At 48.9% G+C, this 21474-nt stretch overlaps 1 protein-coding gene and 1 non-coding gene across 2 annotated transcripts in view; both read right to left on the bottom strand.

Moving 5' to 3' along the window:
• LOC133358221 (collagen alpha-1(I) chain-like) overlaps positions 1-14883 on the bottom strand; it is a 65468-nt gene extending 50585 nt beyond the window's left edge. Inside the window, exons 1-6 of the mRNA XM_061576464.1 lie at positions 14538-14883; positions 6276-6461; positions 4860-4876; positions 4204-4233; positions 2657-2722; positions 728-784 (exon numbers count right to left, since the gene is read on the bottom strand). Of these exons, the coding sequence (XP_061432448.1) occupies positions 728-784; positions 2657-2722; positions 4204-4233; positions 4860-4876; positions 6276-6461; positions 14538-14619 (438 nt within the window). The 5' untranslated portion in view covers positions 14620-14883. The remainder of the gene's footprint in view (positions 1-727; positions 785-2656; positions 2723-4203; positions 4234-4859; positions 4877-6275; positions 6462-14537) is intronic.
• On the bottom strand, positions 462-567 carry LOC133358417 (U6 spliceosomal RNA). Its single transcript, XR_009757060.1, has one exon. It is a non-coding gene; the product is annotated as a U6 spliceosomal RNA (small nuclear RNA).
• Positions 14884-21474: the final 6591 nt, after the last annotated feature.

Raw genomic sequence — 21474 nt, 5'->3', positions numbered from 1 at the left:
CCACGATAAATCAACTCCAAGTTCAACTTCCTATTCTAGTAGATGGGGGGGGGGGGCGGGGGGCTACAAGCAGCTGACAAGATGCTTTGTGAATGAGTTACATCACGGTCACCGAAGCGCCAGTCAAAGGCATCAACTGATTGACGTGAATTCGGTGCGTCGGCACAAGAGGGCCTCACTGAGAGTCTCGAGATGATTTTCAGGAGGTGTCCTGCATCAACATGTTTGGCCAATTCCCTCCATGGATGGCCGGCGTGTGGGAGGACAGCGGAGCACGTGGAGGGAACAACTCCGCACACGTGGGAGTGGATCGCACTCAACGGGCTGCACAGATGGGTTCAGCACTCACATTTCGTACATCTCGATATGGGGATTCATCCCAAGCAACACGATACGATCGGTGCAACAATAATTATTCCTATTGCACGGCGTGAGAGCGAGAGCGAGGGAGGGACACAGGGAGAGACACGGGGAGAGACACGGATTTGTGTGTCATCCTTGCGCAGGAGCCATGCTAATCTTCTCTGTATCGTTCCAATTTTAGAACATGTACTGCCAGAGAGAGACACGAAGAGTGAGAGACACGGAGAGAGCGAGTGAGAGACACAGAGAGGGAGAGACAAGGAGAGAGCGAGTAGGAGACACGGAGAGAGCGAGTGAGAGACAGAGAGGGAGAGACAGAGAGAGCGAGTAGGAGACACGGAGAGAGCGAGTGAGAGACACGTACCCCAACGGACTCCGGGTACGAAGGAACAGGAATCACCGGCCGCCTTCCGTTCTCGGGCTGAGACGACAGCGAGACAAAGAGAGAGTGGCAGCGTGAGTGACGCGGCACCACGAACATCGCACGTGCTTCCCGGCGCCAGCGCTCACGACCGCCAAACCAAGGGGCGTTACGCATTTTCCGCGATTGACCAAATCTCTTGCGACGCTCGCCAGCGCTCAACGCAACCCCAACTGCGGCACTGCGTGCACGCCTGATCGAGGCGGGGAGGGGGGGTGGTGGGGGTTGTCAAAGCGGCGGCTCTCCGCGTCTGCCCCTAAAGGAAATTTTGACGGAAAGCCGAGTAACAATAGCCTGTGTAATATGAGTAACAATAGCCTGTGTAATGTGAGTAACAATAGCCAGTGTAATGTGAGTAACAATAGCCTGTGTAATGTGAGTAACAATAGCCTGTGTAATGTGAGTAACAATAGCCTGTGTAATGTGAGTAACAATAGCCTGTGTAATGTGAGTAACAATAGCCTGTGTAATATGAGTAACAATAGCCAGTGTAATGTGAGTAACAATAGTCTATGTAATGTGAGTAACAATAGCCAGTGTAATGTGAGTAACAATAGCCTGTGTAATATGAGTAACAATAGCCAGTGTAATGTGAGTAACAATAGCCTGTGTAATATGAGTAACAATAGCCTGTGTAATATGAGTAACAATAGCCAGTGTAATGTGAGTAACAATAGCCTGTGTAATATGAGTAACAATAGCCAGTGTAATGTGAGTAACAATAGCCTGTGTAATATGAGTAACAATAGCCAGTGTAATGTGAGTAACAATAGCCTGTGTAATATGAGTAACAATAGCCAGTGTAATGTGAGTAACAATAGTCTATGTAATGTGAGTAACAATAGCCTGTGTAATGTGAGTAACAATAGCCAGTGTAATGTGAGTAACAATAGCCTGACAATGGCACACGTCGAGAGCTGTGGCCCTCTTCGGCTCTGAAAAAGGGCCATTGACCGAAACGTTATCCGAGCACATCTGCGCGCGTGGTGCAGCGCCGCTTGCGTGCGGGTGCCGTGCGAACGAGAAGCAGCACGCGGAGTCAGCGCGTGGTCGCTCTTTAACAACCTGCGGCTTCCACTCCTCCCTTCAATCAAACCCCGGCTCGATAACCCTCCCTAGCCCATCATCGTCGTCGTCATCATCATTATCATCGTCATCATCATCGTCATCCGGCTACTCCCTGCTCCCAGCTACGACCAGGGCTACCTCTACCCCTACCGCTACCACTACCGCAAACATCACTACCCCTACCACTACCCCATACCCCTTTCACTACCACCTATCACTACCCCTACCACTACCCCATACCCCTTTCACTACCACCTATCACTACCCCTACTACTAACCCAAACATCACTACCCCTACCACTACCCCTTTCACTACCCCTATCACTACCCCTACTACTAACCCAAACATCACTACCCCTACCACTACCCCATACTCCTTTCACTATCGCTACCACTACCACTACACCTATCACGACCCCTATCACTACCCCAAGCCCTCCTTAACCCCTCCCGCCTGTCCTGTCACCATAACTACACCACCAACACTTTTAATAACAACCCCACCGTCTACTCTTTAGTGTCTCAGCCACGATCATCTTGTGTACAATTGCATTGTAAATCTGTATATAGTAAATGTGTATATAGTAAATCTACATGTAGTACATCTATATGTAGTAAATCTACATATAGTAATTCTGTAATATAGTAATTCTGTATATAGTAAATCTATATGTAGCAAATCTCTATATAGTAAATCTATAGTAAATCTATATATAGTAAATATGTATAGTAAATCTACATATAATAAATCTACATCTGGTCAATCTAGATGAGATAAGGGACGAGCGGGGAGGCGGTGTTCACCTGGCTGGGGACGGGTGGCCGACCGGGACGGCGAGCATTTGCCTTGCCCCCACGCGCCGGTTTCACCTGCTCACGCGCACGCCACGGACACGCGCCGACACCACGCCGTTAGCCACCGCCACCACGCCAACGCCGTTAGCCACCGCCACCCCGCCAATGCCGTTAGCCAGCACCACCACCACGCCAATGTCGTTAGCCGGCACCACCACCACGTCGTTAGCCGGCACCACCACCACCACGCCGTTAGCCATCAATACCCCACCAACTCCGTTAGCCGGCACCACCAGCAATCGTGCTGCACTTAGCAAATCGTCACAGTTGAGCGGCAATATGGCCAGCGATGGTGATGCGTTACGAGTAACTTCAACGAAAAGCGAGCCGATCCCCGCAATATCCCCCGTACGAGTTTACGATCGATCGTTGACGGCCTTTGACCCCCACAGCCGAATCGGGGACCTGTTTCCGCGACCGCAAGAAAACGCCACTTTGCCTCGGGGGCGGCGCGTGCCAAAAGCAAGCGGCAAAGCACGCGGACGACGCGGCGAAGATCGTCTTGGTGCGGCCGCGGTGGAGAGAATGCCCAGTCGTAACCCCCCAGACGCAGGGACGTTGGTTTCCCAGCCACGGGGCATTTGTTCCATCCGTGCCGTCGAGGGACCCACAATCATCTGCTTGGTTCTTTCGGTAAAGTCACGTAGAAGGGAAGTAATAAAATAATAAAAATAAAACATAATAAAATACAATTCTCACGACGTTTCGGCCACAACGCAAGCAGCCGTCGAAACGTCGTGAGAATTATTTTATTATGTTTTATTTTTATTATTTTATTACTTCCCTTCTACGTGACTTTACCGAAAGAACCAAGAAGATGAATCCCTGCAGTCACGAAAGCTTTAAATCGGGACCCACAATCGTGAATATTCCGTAAAGCGTGCGTTTGAAAGAGCCGGTGTGAGCTCTCAAGCCGCTCGCCGGTCGACCGCGCGGTTCTAACTCGGTCCCGGCCAACGTACCGACCCGGCGTCTTAACCCGCTCGCCGCTAACCCTAAGCAGGGGGGAGGTGGGTGTATGTGGGGGTTACTAGTAATGATGATGATGCTATTATTGGTTCTTTCGGTAAAGTCACGTAGAAGGGTAATAATAAAATAATAATAAAGCACAGCAATAAAATGTTCTCGCTGTGGTTTTCACACCTGATGATGACGATTGCTTGTGTTGCGATCGAAACGTCGTGAGAATTGTATTGTTTTATATTTGTGTTATTTTATTGTTTCCCTTCTACGTGACTTTTTCCGAAAGAACCAAGAATATGAATCCCTACGGTCACGAAAGCTTTAAATCGAAATTTGATGATGATGTTTCCCTGGCAAGGAACTAAATGCTTTGTTCCACTTGGGGAGAACCCATTCGTGGGGGGGGGGGAGGGAGAAACTTCGTGGGGGGGTGGGGGGGAGATCTGGTCTGTGCTGCCTCTGCAGGTCTCATCCAGGCCGACAGCAGGGCCCGGGCCGGCGTCTCCCGCCAGGATCGCCGCTCTCTCTCTCACCTCCACCTTGGGCTCTTCGGTGAGTTGAAGCTGCGGCACAAAAAACGAGAGACGTCGGCAGAGGTTAGAAGGGAACCGGGCGCGCAAGAATTCCGCGGCTTATTTCATTTTTTTGCACGATACGTGCGTCGTGCGATCTCTACCACGTGCGTCTCTTCGTGTCTCTGTGGGTTTACGATATTGTCCGTAGTTTGGGCTGCGTGGACGAAATCACAGTACCGTGGCTTGCCTTTAACGTTTCGCTGTGGATCTCTATTGGCCTCTGTGTATCTCTATGGGAATCTATGTATCTCTAGATGAGTATCTGTGTATCTCTATGGGAATCTATGTATCTCTAGATGAGTGTCTGTGTATCTCTATGGGTCTCTGTGTTTAACCATACGAGGTCTATGTGTGCCTCTGTGGCTTCTACTCAATGGGTCCAGAGTTTGTGTTGCATGGCCACAATCGCACTCCTGTAACTTGCTTTTAATGTAGCATCTTTGGGTCTCCATGCATCTCTACGTATTACGACTGGTCTCTACGCATCTCCGCGAGTCTCTGTGGCTGTGTAATCATTCAACAACGGGCGGCACCCTCATTCAAGCGCATCTGTCGGATGCTGCGCATTGCAGAAGAGCGCTGCGTCACGCAGACGCACAGGGGAGATCACGTACCTTGGCAGCGCCGTTTTCTGAAACACAAAGAGAAGCAGAGAGACTTGTGTCAGACTAAAACGAGACGAAGAATTGGCACGGTTGGCTACGCACGGCGCGAAAGAAGTCCAACACATGTACATACACCGCACCTCCGATTAGCACGGTCGGTTAGGTATTGTGCAGAATAAGTTCAACATTCAAACATATACCGCACCTCGGATTAGCACGGTTGGCTACGTACGGCGTGAAAGAGGTTCGACACACGTACATTTATATTGCAGATCCAGCAGATGTCACGCGCGTTCAGCCTCGATGGCCGTGCACACCGATTGGCTTGTACACGACTCTGACCGATCGCTTACACCGCAGTTACCATTGCGTCCGATGTTCCCATTTCATTTCATTTTGTAATTGCCTGGGCCGCTTTAACCGTTTGCAGCCAACGCGGTTGTCGGCGTGGAGAAATATCCTCGATCCCGCTTGAAACTCATCGAAAAGGTGCAGCAAAATGCCGATGCGATATTCCCAGGAGCTGATCTGCAGACCCTGGCAGAAGCACTACGGGAGTCACATCGTAATTGTCTGCGTGCTAACGCTAGCCCGATCAGCGGGATAAGGAGCGTGTATGCCAACCCGTGGTGTCACTGAGGTTCGCGGCTGGCTGTGATGATAAGTATTTAACGAGCGGTGACTAATGATGCCTTGGAAGGCATCTCGCTGGGAGACCAAGATCAAGGATCTTGATCTTGGTGAGTGAGACAGAGCTACACCCTCTACAGTACAATAACATCGGGTTACCTTACTTAACAATTCCAAAACTAGCTTGCTATATATAACAAACAAACAAACAGAAATCTACATGTAATTTTACATGGATGTCATTATTTAGTCGGGGGGAAAACCACATCAGGGGAAAGCCACATCAGAAAATATTTCAAGTAAAATATTTAAATGTCAGTGGACCACATCACTAGTATCTTGGGTTCGATTCCCCGACTCGGACGCCTGTTCGTGTGTGGAGTTTCTATTTTTCCCCTCCCCCTGTTGTACGCGAGTTTCACTCCGGGTTCTCCTCGTGCATGGCACACGGTGTGGTAACTGGTTACTGGCCCTATCAGGCCAAATGGTGAAAAAAATAACCCACAACTTAACCAAATTGGGATTACGCAACTCAACATCGCTCCGCAAACTTGTCAGGACCCCTCCTCGAAACCCCCCCCCCCCCCGACTCAGAGTCTTGAGACTCAGTGAGGCCTTCCCTGGGTCGGACAAAGTGGAATTTTGGCATCAAGCGAGTGCCTCTGCTGGCACCATAGCCACACAACGGGTGACGGTGGCCTGTCACCGCCTCCTGTGAAATGTCAGAACCCACATCGGTGACGGGAGAGAGCGGGGGTGGGGGGCGGGGGGTTAGGGGGCGGTGGGTGCAGTTACCGTCGCCGCAGATGGGGCAGCACTCCCCCTCGGGGATGACGGGGTTTGCACAGTCCATCAGGTCCTCGCAGATGAGGTCATCGCACAAGATGTTGCCATTGTCGCAGACGCAGAGGGTGCACGGTTCGGACTTCCACACGTCCTTGTTGTCGTGCAGCTGCCCGATCTCGTCCTCACAGCTCCCGACTGCTCGCGCCGTGACGCACAACGGGAGAGGAGAGCGGAGGGTCACACAACGCCACGGTCACAACACCACCCCCACGAGACCCCGGGAGGGGTCACACAACGCCACGGTCACAACACCACCACCACGGGACCCCGGGGGGTCACAGCAGCCCATGGTCACACCACCACCACCACCACTACCACGAGACCCCGGAGATCACAGCAGCCCACGGTCACACCACCACCACCACCACGAGACCCCGGGAGGGGTCACACAGCAGCCCACGGTCACACCACCACCACTACCACGAGATCCCGGGAGGTCACACTACTCCACAATCACACCACCACCATGGAACTCACACAGAGATCCCTTGGAGCTGCATAGATTATTAAACTGGGTTTGTCAACTAATGTAGCGGGAGCGGGTCAATGGTTTCAGATTGGTCACCGGTCATTCGTATACGGGGTGCTTCAACATTTATTTAACATCTTCTTGGTTCTTTCGGTAAAGTCACGTAGAAGGGGTGACTTTACCGAAAGAACCAAGAAGATGAATCCCTGCAGTCACGAAAGCTTTAAATCGAAATTTATTTAACACTTCTGAGAATTTGTAACAACACCACAAGAAATGCGCCTCCGAGCTCTGGAGACCACCTCGAGAAGATTCCAGGCCACGCGTTGACAACGCTGGCGAACAAGTGGGAGACTCGTTGACTTTTTGAAGCTATTAACGTTACATTAGTTATCATGTTACAATGCATTATCCGTTCTTTTCCCATTAAAAACGAGAGTCCCATCAAAAGTGTTAAAACTAAACATTTACGCACCCTGTATTTACACAGCGGCCCACGGACTTACGAAGCGTCCCACAGGTCAGTTTGGGCTAGCTACCGAGAAGAGTGCAGGCGGTGCAACTGCACCGGAGTGGCCCAGCTGCCGGGCTTTGAAGCAGGCGGTGGGGGAGGGATCTTCAAAGAGTGTGCGGAGGCCGATGCCAACCCGCGGCTACGCCACCGCTGCTCGAAGGCACGAACCACGCAGCCACCCAGCACGGCCACAGCCGGTCGCGCCTGGCGCCTGCAAGCTGCTAATCTGGGCGGTCGTCGATGACCAAGAGCTGTGACCGTGACGGCGCTTGAGGGTCTTATTGCTCAAGACGCGTCGGATCTCGAAACGCGGCGCGAATGACGGGGGCGAGGTCACGCATCGAGGGTTAGCGAGCACGGTTTGGCAATGTGCGGTGCGTAAGAAGTTCAACCGTACATACGGAGCGAATGCGTAATTTTCTTTTTAAGAGGTAGAGAGGGCAAGAGGGAGGGGGTCGAAGGTCAAGATAATAACTTGAGAGCTGTACCTAATGACGTTGCAAAGATTTGACTCGCGAATCGAAAAAGGTTGTGAGTTGAAATCCTGGTTCGGGAAGGGAGGGTGAGGGGGGGGGGGTGCTGACTCAATCCGTCATCGCACTTGAGTTGATGAAAATGAGAAGGCCAAAGTTTGTGAGAAGTTAGCAACCGTCACGAGGGCTGACGCTTTACTCGGGCGAGTTCCTACACCGTTTCAGGCGGGAAGGGCCTGGAGGAGTTTGCGGATTCCTCAAGAATGAAGAAAGATGCCGGTTATGAATTAAGTGGAGAAACTTCGCCTTTGGTGACTTTGCTTCGGAGCAACAACAAAAATCACTGAGGGTCTCGTGCATCTCTTTTCTACAATGGGGCACACATTTAAAGCTCTTTGATGTGTGACGACAACAATAATACTAGTAACAGTAAAACATTCAATTTAACACGTAGGCTTTCGCGGCCAATATTCATAATACAGTCTGGGGGTTATAGCGCGTGAATACGAATGCGTCGTTAAACCCGCCACCACCCGACACAGTTTAACTAGAACAGGTGTGTCACGTGAACAAAACGTGGCCAATTCGTCACTAGTACAGCACCACCGCTGTGTTGCAGAGTAAACCCACAACATTTACGCTGAGGCTACCGTGACGTTTCGCTGGTGATTACAGCAGCAACTAGCATCATCAGGCGACGGACAGAGTTGCGAAGACTTCCATGGTGACGTCATCGCTGTGAGCCTATCAGGTGCGAAGACCAGAGAGAGGGGTTCACGTAGTCTTATAAGTTACAGTGGATCACGTCAATCTGGGAATATCCCGTACCCTATTATTAGTTGGGTTATTCACAGTTAACCTGCATACATAATGTTTGCTGTCTTTTCTTGGAATTTCTGTTTGCACTTAGTAACATATTCACTTTAAGATGTTTTCTTGTTCATGTTTTTTGTTTGTTGCGGTTGCACCCGATTCAAGAGCCGAATGGCTCACAGGGCTACACCTAATACATGAACTTGAACTATGTCATGTCGCCAACTCCACCCCGACTGGCTGGCGAAGGGCGCAATACAAATGTGTTTGATGATACTGACGACATCGATGCTGCTGAGGATGATGATGCTGAGAATGATGGTAGTGGTGACGTCACACATTACCATACCTGTCAACCCCTGACCAGTGCCCTACCTTACTACAGACAAATTCAGACCTTATTGGTCACCCCGTGCCCCTTATACAGCTCAACGTTCATCCTACAAAGTCCCATCACGAGGGATGAAACACGAACAAATAGACAAAACACATTTTTTTGTGTCGGTATTGCAACGGTTGTATGCCGTATGGACCTGAAAACTCAATTTCCCTGCACGACAATACGGGTTAAACCGTGATGGGTGGACAGCGATGGGTTTTTGTTTTCCACGACGATAACGACAATGATGACGACGATAGTGGGTGGTCGAAGAGACGGGAGTGATGAAGACGATGACCATGAACCAATCATTGAAAACGAATAACGTTTTCAATTATTGCTGCAAATCAAAGCCTCGGACGCTTTGTTGGGGGGTTCACCGGCCACGAATTCTCATCGCTCGATTGCTCGAAGCGCAAGCCCAATGACCGGGGGAGCGTTCTCACGAATATCGCTCCCGTCCATGCACAGCGCACCAATGGTACCACCAGCAAGGCCACGTTACCTGGCTCTACCCCCCACCCCTAACCCTGAGCTGGCACGTATGTACGTTAAACTTCTTTCACACCCTACGTAGCCAACCGCGCTAATCGAATTCGATGTGCGGGGGGGGGGGGGGTTGTGTACAACAAACTAAACGCACAACAATCAGTTCTGAAGAAATGAGTGTGTCGATCGAGACGACGATTTACAATCGCGCAGCTCCCAGAAGCTTCCGAATGTCGTGAGGAAGAGCGTTCCAGACGGCCGCGGCAGCACAACCTGAATGTGGCGCGCGGTGCGGTCACCCGACTTTGTTCGACGGCCAGCAGCCAAAAAGCGGCTGCACTTGAACGCTGCGCCGATGAGCATGGTTGGCTACGTACGGTGCGAAGGGAAACTACAGACAGTGTTCGCAGAGGTCTCCCTGCAAAAAAACGAGACTTCTGGCATCGAATTGGGGCTCTCGGCTGGGCGAACATTAACGATGCCGTTCTACATCGGATCAGAGACAATGATATCCCTGGGGGACCGTAGATTAAATGAGCAACATCTGGAAATATAAATAAATCAATGAAAACATAACTTCCAGCCGTTTGTCAATCCACCGCTGTATGAAGGCCTTACCCAATGCCGTGTTGGTTATGGTGGTCTGGTTGACCATACTTCACCACGCTGGTCAGTGCAGCCTGGTGAAGCTGTGGGTAAGGGGGTGTGGGCACCTCGGACCAGTTGAGGTATAAAACTATGAAATATTTTTGGGTTTTTTTACCCGGTAAGGCCCCACTGAGCTATGTAGCTCTTCTTTCAGAAGCGACCTGGCGATCACAAATGATAGCTCTACGAAGTCGCTTATCATCACGTGGTAATGAATATCAGTAGCCAAATACTGTAAACGTCTGACTTTGATTCCAAATGTGGCGGGGAAAACCCGCAGGGCTCAGAGAAAAATCCACGCGATCACAGCGAGAGAGGGAGAGAGGGACACCGCAAACTCCAATTATACAGCAGCAGGGCGTCAGGGTTGTGATCGAACCCACGACCTCCTGTATACCAGGCGAGGTAGTCAACATCTCCTAGCCACCGTGATGGTGATGATGATGATGATGAGAGAGACACGCAAACTCGAAATATACAGCAGGCGTCAGGGTTGTGATCGAACCCACGACCTCCTGTATACCAGGCGAGGTAGTTAACATCTCCTAGCCACCGTGATAATAGAGAGAGAGACACGCAAACTCCAAATATACAGCAGCAGGCATCAGGGTTTGGGATCGAACCCACGACCTCCTGCACACCAGGGTTGACTGACGTCAACCGCGGTCTGGAATTAAACTCGGGTGGCCGGGTTCGAAGCACTCCGCCACCAACCCCTCGACCCCCAAAGACATCCGCGTCGCCTATCGCGGTGGGATCATCCAGGTGGGATGCGCCCATATTTGTTGTCCGCACGCGGTCAGCCAAAGACGATGGTCGGTAGTGAGGCAGGGAAGGTTTGGGGACAACTGCCGGCGGTGAACCAGGGAAGCATCGGCGAGGAACATTCGGCACGACTGCCCCGAGCTGCAGTGGGGGGACCAATGAGCAACACAGCATTGTTGTTAACTTCGAGTAGAGAACTTAATTGTGATAGGAGTAGGAGGATGATGATGATGATCATGACGACGATCCCAATATTAGCTTCCGAAATCTGATGAGAATCATATTCTTGGTTCTTTCGGTAAAGTCACGTAGAAGGGAAATACTAAAATAATAAAACATAATAAAATAATTCTCACGACGTTTCGGCCACAACGCAAACAGGTCTGTCTTTCCGACAGACCTGTTCATCACCTGAGGACGGCTGCTTGCGTTGTGGCCGAAACGTCGTGAGAATTATTTTATAATGTTTTATTTTTATTATTTTATTATTTCCCTTCTACGTGACTTTACCGAAAGAACCAAGAAGATGAATCGCAGGTACATTGACACAGCGGTCAACCCCTTATCAGTGCCCCATCTTATTACAGACCAATTCAGACATTAATGGTCACCCCGTGCCCCTTATACATCCCAACGTTCATCCTACAAAGTTCCATCACATGGGGGACACACAGACACATACACAATCAACACCACCACACTCACCACCACACTCACCACTGGTACACTAACCACTACTCACCACTGGTACACTCACCACTACACTCACCACTACGCTCACCACTAGTACACTCACCACTACGCTCACCACTAGTACACTCACCACTACACTCACCACTGGTACACTCACCACTACTCACCACTAGTACACTCACCACTACACTCACCACTACGCTCACCACTAGTACACTCACCACTACTCACCACTGGTACACTCACCACTACTCACCACTAGTACACTCACCACTACTCACCACTGGTACACTCACCACTACACTCACCACTGGTACACTCACCACTACGCTCACCACTGGTACACTAACCACTACTCACCACTGGTACACTCACCACTACACTCACCACGACATACCTGTCAACCCCTTATCAGTGCCCTACCTTATTACAGACCAATTCAGACCTTATTGGTCACCTCGTGCCCTTTATAAATCTCAACGTTCATCCTACAAAGTCCCATCACAAGGGAGAAACACAAATAGACAAAAAAAACCTATATTTTGTTGCCCGTATTGAAACGGCTGTACGCGGTATGGACCTCGAAACTCAATTTCCCTGTACAAGAACACGGGGTAAGCCGTGATGGGTTGACAGCGATGTCTTCAGAAGGGCAATTGTGTATCTGCAATAGCGATGATCAGAGACACCATTCACGTCACAACACCGCGGCTGAATTCCTCGGTTCAGAAGATAGCCCAAATCTCCATTATGATGACAGCCGCTCATCACATCGAACAACATTTAACAAACATTTTACAATTTCCCTGTACAAGAATACGGAGCAAACCGTACGGGTGGACACGGCATGCATTGACTTAAGCGTAACACTTTTACCCCGCCACAGACAGCCTACCGATTAGTCGTGTTGCGATTTGCCATTAGCATCGCGATGAATGAAACGAGCAAAGATAATTAACTTTGATTTGAAGCTTTCGTGACTGCAGGAATCCATACTCTTTGGTTTTTTCGGTAAGTCACGTAGGTACAAAAATAATAATGTATGTATTATTTTTGTTTTATTATATATCATTATGTATGTATTTTTTCTTGTTGAGAAGACAGACTCTGTCTGCTCGACAGACAGACCTGTTCTCCACCCGAGGACGGCTGCTTGCGTTGTGGCCGAAACGTCGTGAGAATTATTTTATTATGTTTTATTTTTATTATTTTATTATTTCCATTCTACGTGACTTTACCGAAAGAACCAAGAAGATGAATCCCTGCAGTCACGAAAGCTTTAAATCGAAATTTATTTTTTCTTTGTTGTAATTCTTTTTCTACCTACGTGACTTTACCGAAATAACCAAACAGTATAATGCACTTCATTGTTGATGCCGCCACGGTGGAAAATTCGAGCGCATTGTATAATTGCGCTCATCCGAATCGTGACCATCACTGGGAACGGAGGAGGAATCCGATGAGCTATGAAGCTCCTTCTGTTCACAGCTGTCCAGTAGGACCACGGGGGTCAGAGAGTTACAGCAACACATTTAAACGTTCCGACGTGAGCGCAAAGTGTACGGGGAAGTTAGGAAAGTCACACGAAACGAATTAATATATTGATATAAATACATAAAGAACTATAGGAAATAGCTAAAAGTGTATAAACTCGTGGTGTGTAATTGTTGTTTGCTTTTGGGTTATTCGTTCACGCAGAGCGGCGGTTGGCAAACCGAAATAACAGCAAGTGTCGAATGTTTATGGATCGATAACAAATACGCCTCGCGTGACACTCACGATATCATGAATTATAATCGGCGTTCTGTCATGCACAACGCGTTCAATAATTCATCGCACATTCAATCAAAATGTGTTTTTGTTAAGAAGGGACCATTGTTATTCTTGGTTCTTTCGGTAAAGTCACGTAGAAGGGAAATAATAATATAATATAAATATAAAACAATAAAAATTCTCACGACGTTTCGACTGCAACACAAGCAATCATCATCAGGTGTGAAATTCACAGCAAGTCGAAACGTCGTGAGAATTTGTATTTTATATTAATATTATTTTATTATTTCCCTTCTACGTGACTTTACCGAAAGAACCAAGAATATGAATCCCTGCAGTCACGAAAGCTTTAAATAAAAATGTAAGGCACCATTGCTTAAAAATAAATTAAATGTAACCCAGAGTGAGGAATGCGTTGATGCGAAGTTCATCAGCGCCCCAAGGTGCACGTCACATTTGACCGTGCCATCAAATCCAAAAAAGTTTTATTTTGAAATCGCGAAAGTTAAAACTATTTATGTTTTGCAGAGAGAACAAAAACAACGAACGCTAATTCGCACCGTTGCCGTCATAACGAAGCGAGCGTGACGATCCTTCCAGCGTTCACAGCGAATCGAAACTCAAAACTCCCAGTCTCAATGGGCTCCCTCCTCTTAGCAGCACCACAATAAAGTAAAATAGAAACACGCGACTTGTGACAAACCACACCGGTGGGCGCATGCCAACCCGAGCGAAATCTCTCAACAGACGAGCACACAACACACGTGACATCTCCCAACAGAACAACACAGACACACACCCGTGACATCTTTCAACAGAACACACAGACACACACCCGTGACATCTCCCAACACAAGAACACACAGACACACACGCGTGACATCTCCAAACAGAAGAACACAGACACACACACGCGCATGACATCTTTCAACAGAAGAACACAGACACACACGCATGACATCTTCCAAAAGAAGAACACACAGACAAACACCCGTGACATCTCCCAACAGAAGCACACACACAGACACAAACAGACACACTCGCGACATCTCCCAACAGAAGCACACACACACAAACACACACAGACACACATAAGCGTGACATTTCCCAACAGAAGCACACACACACAGAGACACACACAAACACGCACAGACACGCGCGCGCAAACTCATAAACAATGCAAAGTTCGACTCACGGGGTGCATCGTCTTGACATCTCACAGTGACGGCCAATAACGCTTGCACCGCCAGCAGCCAAAAGGTCCTCCGGATCATCATCGTGCTCAGGCGTGAGCGACACAACGGGGGGTCACAGACACGCAGCAGCAGAGTTGCTCAGAGGTCCTCAATATTTCACGTGCGCATTAAGGAGTCCCACGGGGAAGAGGGATTTGTTAATAACGGGCTCGCTCCTGACGCTGTTGCCGCCACCGAGAGGTGGTGATTGGGGTCGGGACGGGGGGGGACTGCCTGGCACCGGTCGACGAGTCCCTCTTCGCAGACGCAGTGGCGCGCTGCTTCAATCGCTTACGACTTTAAGAATGCCGCCCCCTTCGCCTTTATGGCGACGCTGCTCCGCCCCGAGCTTCTGAGTGGTGGAGGAGGTTCACTCCCGCCACGCCAATTTGTAATCCGAGCGTACGACACCCGCGGAGAGGGTGGTGGTGGTGGCTCTCACTGCGGTGATGAACACCCCCCCCCTCCTCCCACGCCTATCCTGCCAAAGGCAACCCCCCCCCCCACCCCCGTGTAGCCTCAACAGACTGTTGGGGAAAGTGCTGTTAGCGAGTGAAGGCCGGTACACGAGGGGGTGGGTGGGCCAGTATTGCCACCAGGTACTCGTTTGAGGCTGAGTCGACCTAGGAGGAGGGCCCAGGGCAGGTTCAGATAATCGTCACTGCTGGTGATGGTGGCCGTGAGCAGGGAATCGAACTCGGGTGGTTGGGTTCGTGGCGCAGCGCGCTAACCGCTGCACCACCACTCCCCCCCACCACCCACACCATCGCTGCTGCTCAATGCACGCAGGTGCAGAGGCGGCGATGGGGTTGGTGGGTGGGTTGGTGGGTGGGTGGGTTGGTGGGTGGGTGGTTTGGTGGATGGGTTGGTTGGTGGGTGGGTTGGTGGGTGGGTGGGTTAGTTGGTGGGTCGGTGGGTGGGTTAGTTGGTGGGGGGGTTGGTGGGTGGGGGGGTTTGGTGGGGGGGTTGGTGGGTGGGTGGGTGGGTGGGAGGATCGACACGTGGCCGAAGCAAACCCACGTGGGGTGAGGGTGGTTCACGATGCCCACCCCACCTCGCCACCGAGTATTTAGAAACAACCCCCAGAGACTTTGCGGGCGATTTTTTTCTACTTGAACATCGCTCTCTCGCGCTCTCTCTCTCTCCATATATATTCAACTACTGGAGATAGAACTCGGTCGAGGGCATTCGGGACGTGAGCCCCTTCTTGCGTAAAGCAGCGGTTCGTCTTCTCTCACCTGGGGTGCACTCCGTATCCCCTGGGCGTGCGAGACGTGGACAGATTTGTTTTTGTTGTTAGAAGCTAAATAATCGAAAACGCAAATTAGGTACGGGACACGTGAGTTACAACATCACTCTGTTTAAGCAAACCCTGTGTCAGTTTAACACGTAGGCTTTCGCGACCAATATTATTATTAATCAACGTTTTTGGGTTTAGATCGCGTTATTTATAAATGTGTCGTAACCCTCCACCACCCGACACGGCCAATCAGTAAAAAAGTGTCACGTTGACAAAAGACAAATAGTTCACGCTTCAACACACCGGTGGGCTAAAGCAGTGAACTATTTGTCTTTTGTCAACGTGACACTATTTTAATGATTGGCCGTGTCGGGTGGTGGAGGGTTACGACACATTTATAAATAACGCGATCTAAACCCAAAAACGTTGATTATGAATAAACCTTGTGTGTTTATTAACATTGCACATTTCTGTTGTAACGACCGAGAAACAACGGGGGGGGGGGGGGGGGGGGAGTGTACAAAGGATGCAGAGAAGGTTATAAGAGCCAGCGAGGGACGAGACCCACAAAAATATCGATGTCCTCCTGTCAAAGATCGCCCCGCGAGTGGAGCTGTCGAGACTCGGCCAGCTCGCCGCTCTCGGCGTGACCTCGGAGTAGATTGAACTTTGCTGACCGAGAGGGACGCGGTCATCCGGCTGCGGCGCTGATCGCGGCACCCGGCAACGCCACAGCGAGGAGCGGCCTCTTGCAAACCAGAATGAATCACCAAACTAGAACAGGTAACCGGACCAGCATTAGTAGCCAAACGAAACTGTGGAACACCACGATTACATGGAACACCACGATTACATGGAACACCACTGGACCATGGAACACCACGATTACATGGAACATCACGATCCCTCCCCTTGGCTCTCACGACTCAGCACCGGGGCAGAGGCAAAGCGGTGGTGCAGTGGTCGTGGCACTCCGCTGGGAACCCGGCACCAGGAGTTCGATTCCCGTCCAATGCGGGAATCGAACTCCACTACCCTCTCACCCCACACAGTGACCAGCATGGTGAAGTACGGTCAACCCGACTGACATGGTGTGGGGACACCTTCTCCTCCGGATTAACAAAGGAGCTGTGGATGACTCTGTGGATGACTCCGTGAATGACTCCGTGAATGAGTCTGTGAATGACTCTGTAGATGACTATGTGGATGACTATGTGGATGACTATGTGGATGACTATGTGGATGACTCCGTGAATGACTATGTGAATGACTCTGTGAATGACTATGTGAATGACTCTGTGAATGACTCTGTGAATGACTATGTGAATGACTCTGTGAATGACTCCGTGAATAACTATGTGAATGACTATGTGGATGACTCTGTGGATGACTCCGTGAATGACTATGTGAATGACTCTGTGAATTACTCCGTGAATTACTCCGTGAATGACTCCGTGGATGACTCTGTGAATGACTCTGTGCGCTCAGCATCAGAGAGGTTTACATCATTGGTACCTCATTTGCCAATAAAAAATATGATAATAGTTTTTTTACCCTTTAATCTGGCAACAAAACTAGCACATTTTTTACCACAATACCTGCAGTCATAATGCAAACAAAAAACCAATGGTGTAAATGCTTACCCCGAGCTCTCATACTCTGGTGGTGCATTGTCTTTGAGTTGTGCGCCTTTTGGCGTCATCTGGTCCAACACCATGTGAGACTGGGCTATAAGGAAAGCTGTCTCGGGTGTGAACCAATCAACTTCAAGGACAGTGCATACATTATCAGAGTTGTGCTTTTTGTTTGCATTATGACTGCAGGTATTGTGGTCTATGCAAACATGACTCCTCGTAAAAAGGTGTCAGTTCTGTTGCCAGATAGAAGGGTAAAAATCCAATTATCATCAGAGAGGTTATTCAGACCAAGGCCTTTACGGCGCTGCAGCCCATCACAAGCTCTACCCCCAACTGCTAACAACAGAGAAATCCAGGAAGAGTAACGCAAGCACGTGTGTATGTTGGACTTCTTTCGTACCATACGTAGCCCACGGTGCTGATGGGAGGCGTGACGAGGCGCTACCCGGTATTTTGGGAGCGAATTTTTGCCGGGGGAGTGTTTTTATTTCGCTTAAAACATTTGTACCCGGGTGTTGGCGCGTGTGAGACCAACGCACGCAAACAGCGGCTTCGCTCATCCAGCGCCAAACGAATCGCGTTCACCGATGTCAGCAAGACAGCGGCGGCAGTTCACGCAACAAAAACGAATCGCGTTCACCCGCCAGCATTCACCGCTATCGGTCAACGCTGGCGGCGAGTTCACGCGTGTAACTCGGTGGCCCAGGGGCAGGGGCAGGTTGGTCAGCTGGGGGTTGCGTGTGTTATAGTAATAGTTCAAATACCCTTTGATTCTTTCGATTGAAAGCTTTCGTGACTGCAGGGATTCATCTTCTTGGTTCTTTCGGTAAAGTCACGTAGAAGGGAAGAACAGGTCTGTCTTTCCGACAGACCTGTTCTTCACCTGAGGACGGCTGCTTGCGTTGTGGCCGAAATGTCGTGAGAATTATTTTATAATGTTTTATTTTTATTATTTTATTATTTCCCTTCTACGTGACTTTACCGAAAGAACCAAGAAGATGTACCCTTTGATTCTTTCGGTAAAGTCACGTCGGTAGAAAAATAACACTGGTCAACACAATTTTTCTGGCATAAGGTATTCCAACGGTTATAAGGTAATTTTGGGGTGCTGATTCCAAATCTGGCATCAGTTTCTGTCTATCAAATCAGGTTTTTGAGATATCAAATATTGCATTTTCAATAAAAACTGCAGAAGAAAAATATTAAATAAATGTGGATATCTATATAAAATGATATTATAAACACACTATCCTAAAAATACAGCGCCATATTTTAACACTAAAGCAGTCACTGACTCGCAGAGTTAATTTCGGGTACAATCAATGAAAATGGAGTATGCCGATAGCATAAAAATGAGATGTGATAGAGCAAATCTGAGATCAGATTTGGAATCAGCACCCTGAAATTAGTCTAAAACAGCTGCAAAAGTCCAGGCCAGAATTTATTTTATTTTATTTTGTTGACCAGTGTTATAGATCACGACGTTTCGATTTTATTATTTTATTATTTTTCTACCCACGTGACTTTACCGAAAGAACCAAAGAGTATGGATTCCTGCAGTCACGAAAGCTTCAAATAAATCATTCAAATTCCATCATAGGATCCCAACGCGCAACGCAAGTAGGTTGCCGTTTGCGTGGAGCATGGGAAATGTCCCCGCTCCCCATACGCACGAGAAAAAAAAAACCACGTAGCACCGAGCCTCCTGTGTGAACGATTGTTGCCATTGCACTTGCATCTTCTTGGTTCTTTCGGTAAAGTCACGTAGAAGGGAAATAATAAAATAATAAAAATTCAACATGATCAAATAAAATGCTCACGACGTTTCGGCCACAACGCTAGCAGCCGTCCTCAGGTGAAGAACAGAGCTGTCGGAAAGACAGCGTCCTGAAAATCGAAAAATGTGCATTCACAGCACGGCAATATTGGGGCAGAGCACCTTGCGATACATATACGGAGGCTGCCTCTGGGTTCCCACGTCGCACACGGCCCGTGGAGGAAGGTGAACGGTGGCCTGGTGAGCACTGGAGTTGGAACTTTTTTGTTCCAAGAACGTCCGGTGGGGGGGGGGGGGGGAGAGCCCAGAATGCCGCGCTGGTAAATTCACTACCCGTCCGTCAAGAAGCAAAATCCCTCGATAAATTGGGCTGCCGTGGTGGCGAGGTGTTAACTACCTCGCCTGGTCTACAGGAAGTCGTGGGATCGATCACGACTCTGACGCCTGCTGCTGTATATTTGGAGTTTGCGTGTCTCTCTCTCTCTCATCATCATCATCACGGTGGCTAGGAGATGTTAACTACCTCGCCTGGTATACAGGAGATCGTAGGTTCGATCCGGACTCTGACGCCTGTTGTATATTTGGAGTTTGCGTGTCTCTCTCTCCTCCCGTGGTCGCGTGCATTTTTCTCCGGTTTTTCCCTCCGCTTTTAGAATCAACGTCACGGCGTTTAGAGTATTTGGCTGCTATGAATGTTTACACGACGCTGCTGATGAAGCAGATCGTTGAGCCGTCATTCGTGATGGCCAGGTTGCTTCTGAAAAAGAGATGTACAGCTCAGTGGGGCCTTACCTGGTAAAATAAAAAGTTTAATCAATAAAAGCAGAAGAACGGGGGGCTGGGGGGGTGGGGTTGCTTTACGCAACACGCCCGGTTTGATTCCCGGCCACGGCTAGCATCAGTAACGAGTGCGCCTTTTGGCGTCATCTGGTCCAGCACCACGTGAGACTCGGCTCTGAGAAAAGCTGTCTCGGGTGTGGACCAATCAATTTCAAGGACAGTGCACATACATTATCAGAGTTGTGTTTTTTCTGACTTCTAAAAAGTACAGAAAATGGCTATTATTCCCCACAAACTTTGCATTTGTCACCAGGACAGTGATATTTAGAAATGTTCCCATTTTCAATGAGAAAACGGGCGCGTTTGTGTCTTTTCGTACGCATGAAGTCAGAAAAAACCCATATGAATCAAAATTAACATGTATTTATACTAAAGTAATACAAAAATTACTACAAAAGATTTAGAAGTAAGTAGTTTTTCTAGATTTACGATTATACTGTAAATCACTTCCACGAATCAACCCACAAATGTCGTCTCCCATCATGTTCTCGTTATACTGTCATTGGTAGCGGCGTTCAAAGTCCAGTATATCCTGGTGGAAGCGCTCGCCTTGCTCCTCCGAGTACGCTCCCATGTTCTCCTTGAATGTATCAAGATGAACATCAAGGATATGGACTTTGAGGAACAGTTCTTCACCAGAGTCTCAACCAACTCAACTCCACATAGTTTTCGACTTTGTGATTGCCCAGGAAGCCACGAACCACTGCGACAAAGCTGTTCCAAGCCACTGTCTCCTTACTAGTGAGCTTCTTGGGGAATTCATTGCACTCCAGGATCTTCTTTATCTGTGGTCCGACGAAGACACCGGCTTTGACCTTTGCCGCAGACAGTTTAGGGAAGAAGTCTTGAAAGTACTTGAAGGCTGCCGACTGCTTATCTACAGCTCTGACAAATTGTTTCACAAGGCCCAATTTGATGTGCAGTGGTGGCATCAGCACTTTCCGGGGGTCCACCAGTGGCTCCCACTTGACGTTGTTCCTCCTACAGAGAACTCGGTCCGCTGTGGCCAGTCCCGCCTGTGGTAGTGCGCCTTGGTGTCTAAATCTTTTATAGTCATTTTTGTATTACTTTAGTATAAATACATGTTAATTTTGATTCTTGTTGTTTTTTTTCTGACTTTATGTGAACAAAAAGACACAAAATCGCCCGTTTTCTCGTTGAAAATAGGTACATTTCAAAATATCATCGTCCTGATCACAAAAGCAAAGTTTGTGTGGAATAATAGCCTTTTTCTGTACTTTTGAGGCATAGGCAATTAGGAAATAACACTTACTACCCAGGAACAAAATAAATATTTAAATGTGTTGCACACAGAGTCACTACACACGTGGACGTTCACAACCGTGGCACGGAATCAAGAATCATCGAGCTCAGGTTGTTTTTTTATGGGGCCTTTTGTGGCG

Source organism: Lethenteron reissneri, chromosome 61 (genome assembly GCF_015708825.2).
Source record: "Lethenteron reissneri isolate LAM-NWPU_2019-01 chromosome 61, ASM1570882v1, whole genome shotgun sequence".
Taxonomy (NCBI): domain Eukaryota; kingdom Metazoa; phylum Chordata; class Hyperoartia; order Petromyzontiformes; family Petromyzontidae; genus Lethenteron; species Lethenteron reissneri.
The sequence above is the reverse complement of the archived record's forward strand: the minus strand, read 5'-3'. Positions and strand labels throughout refer to the sequence as shown.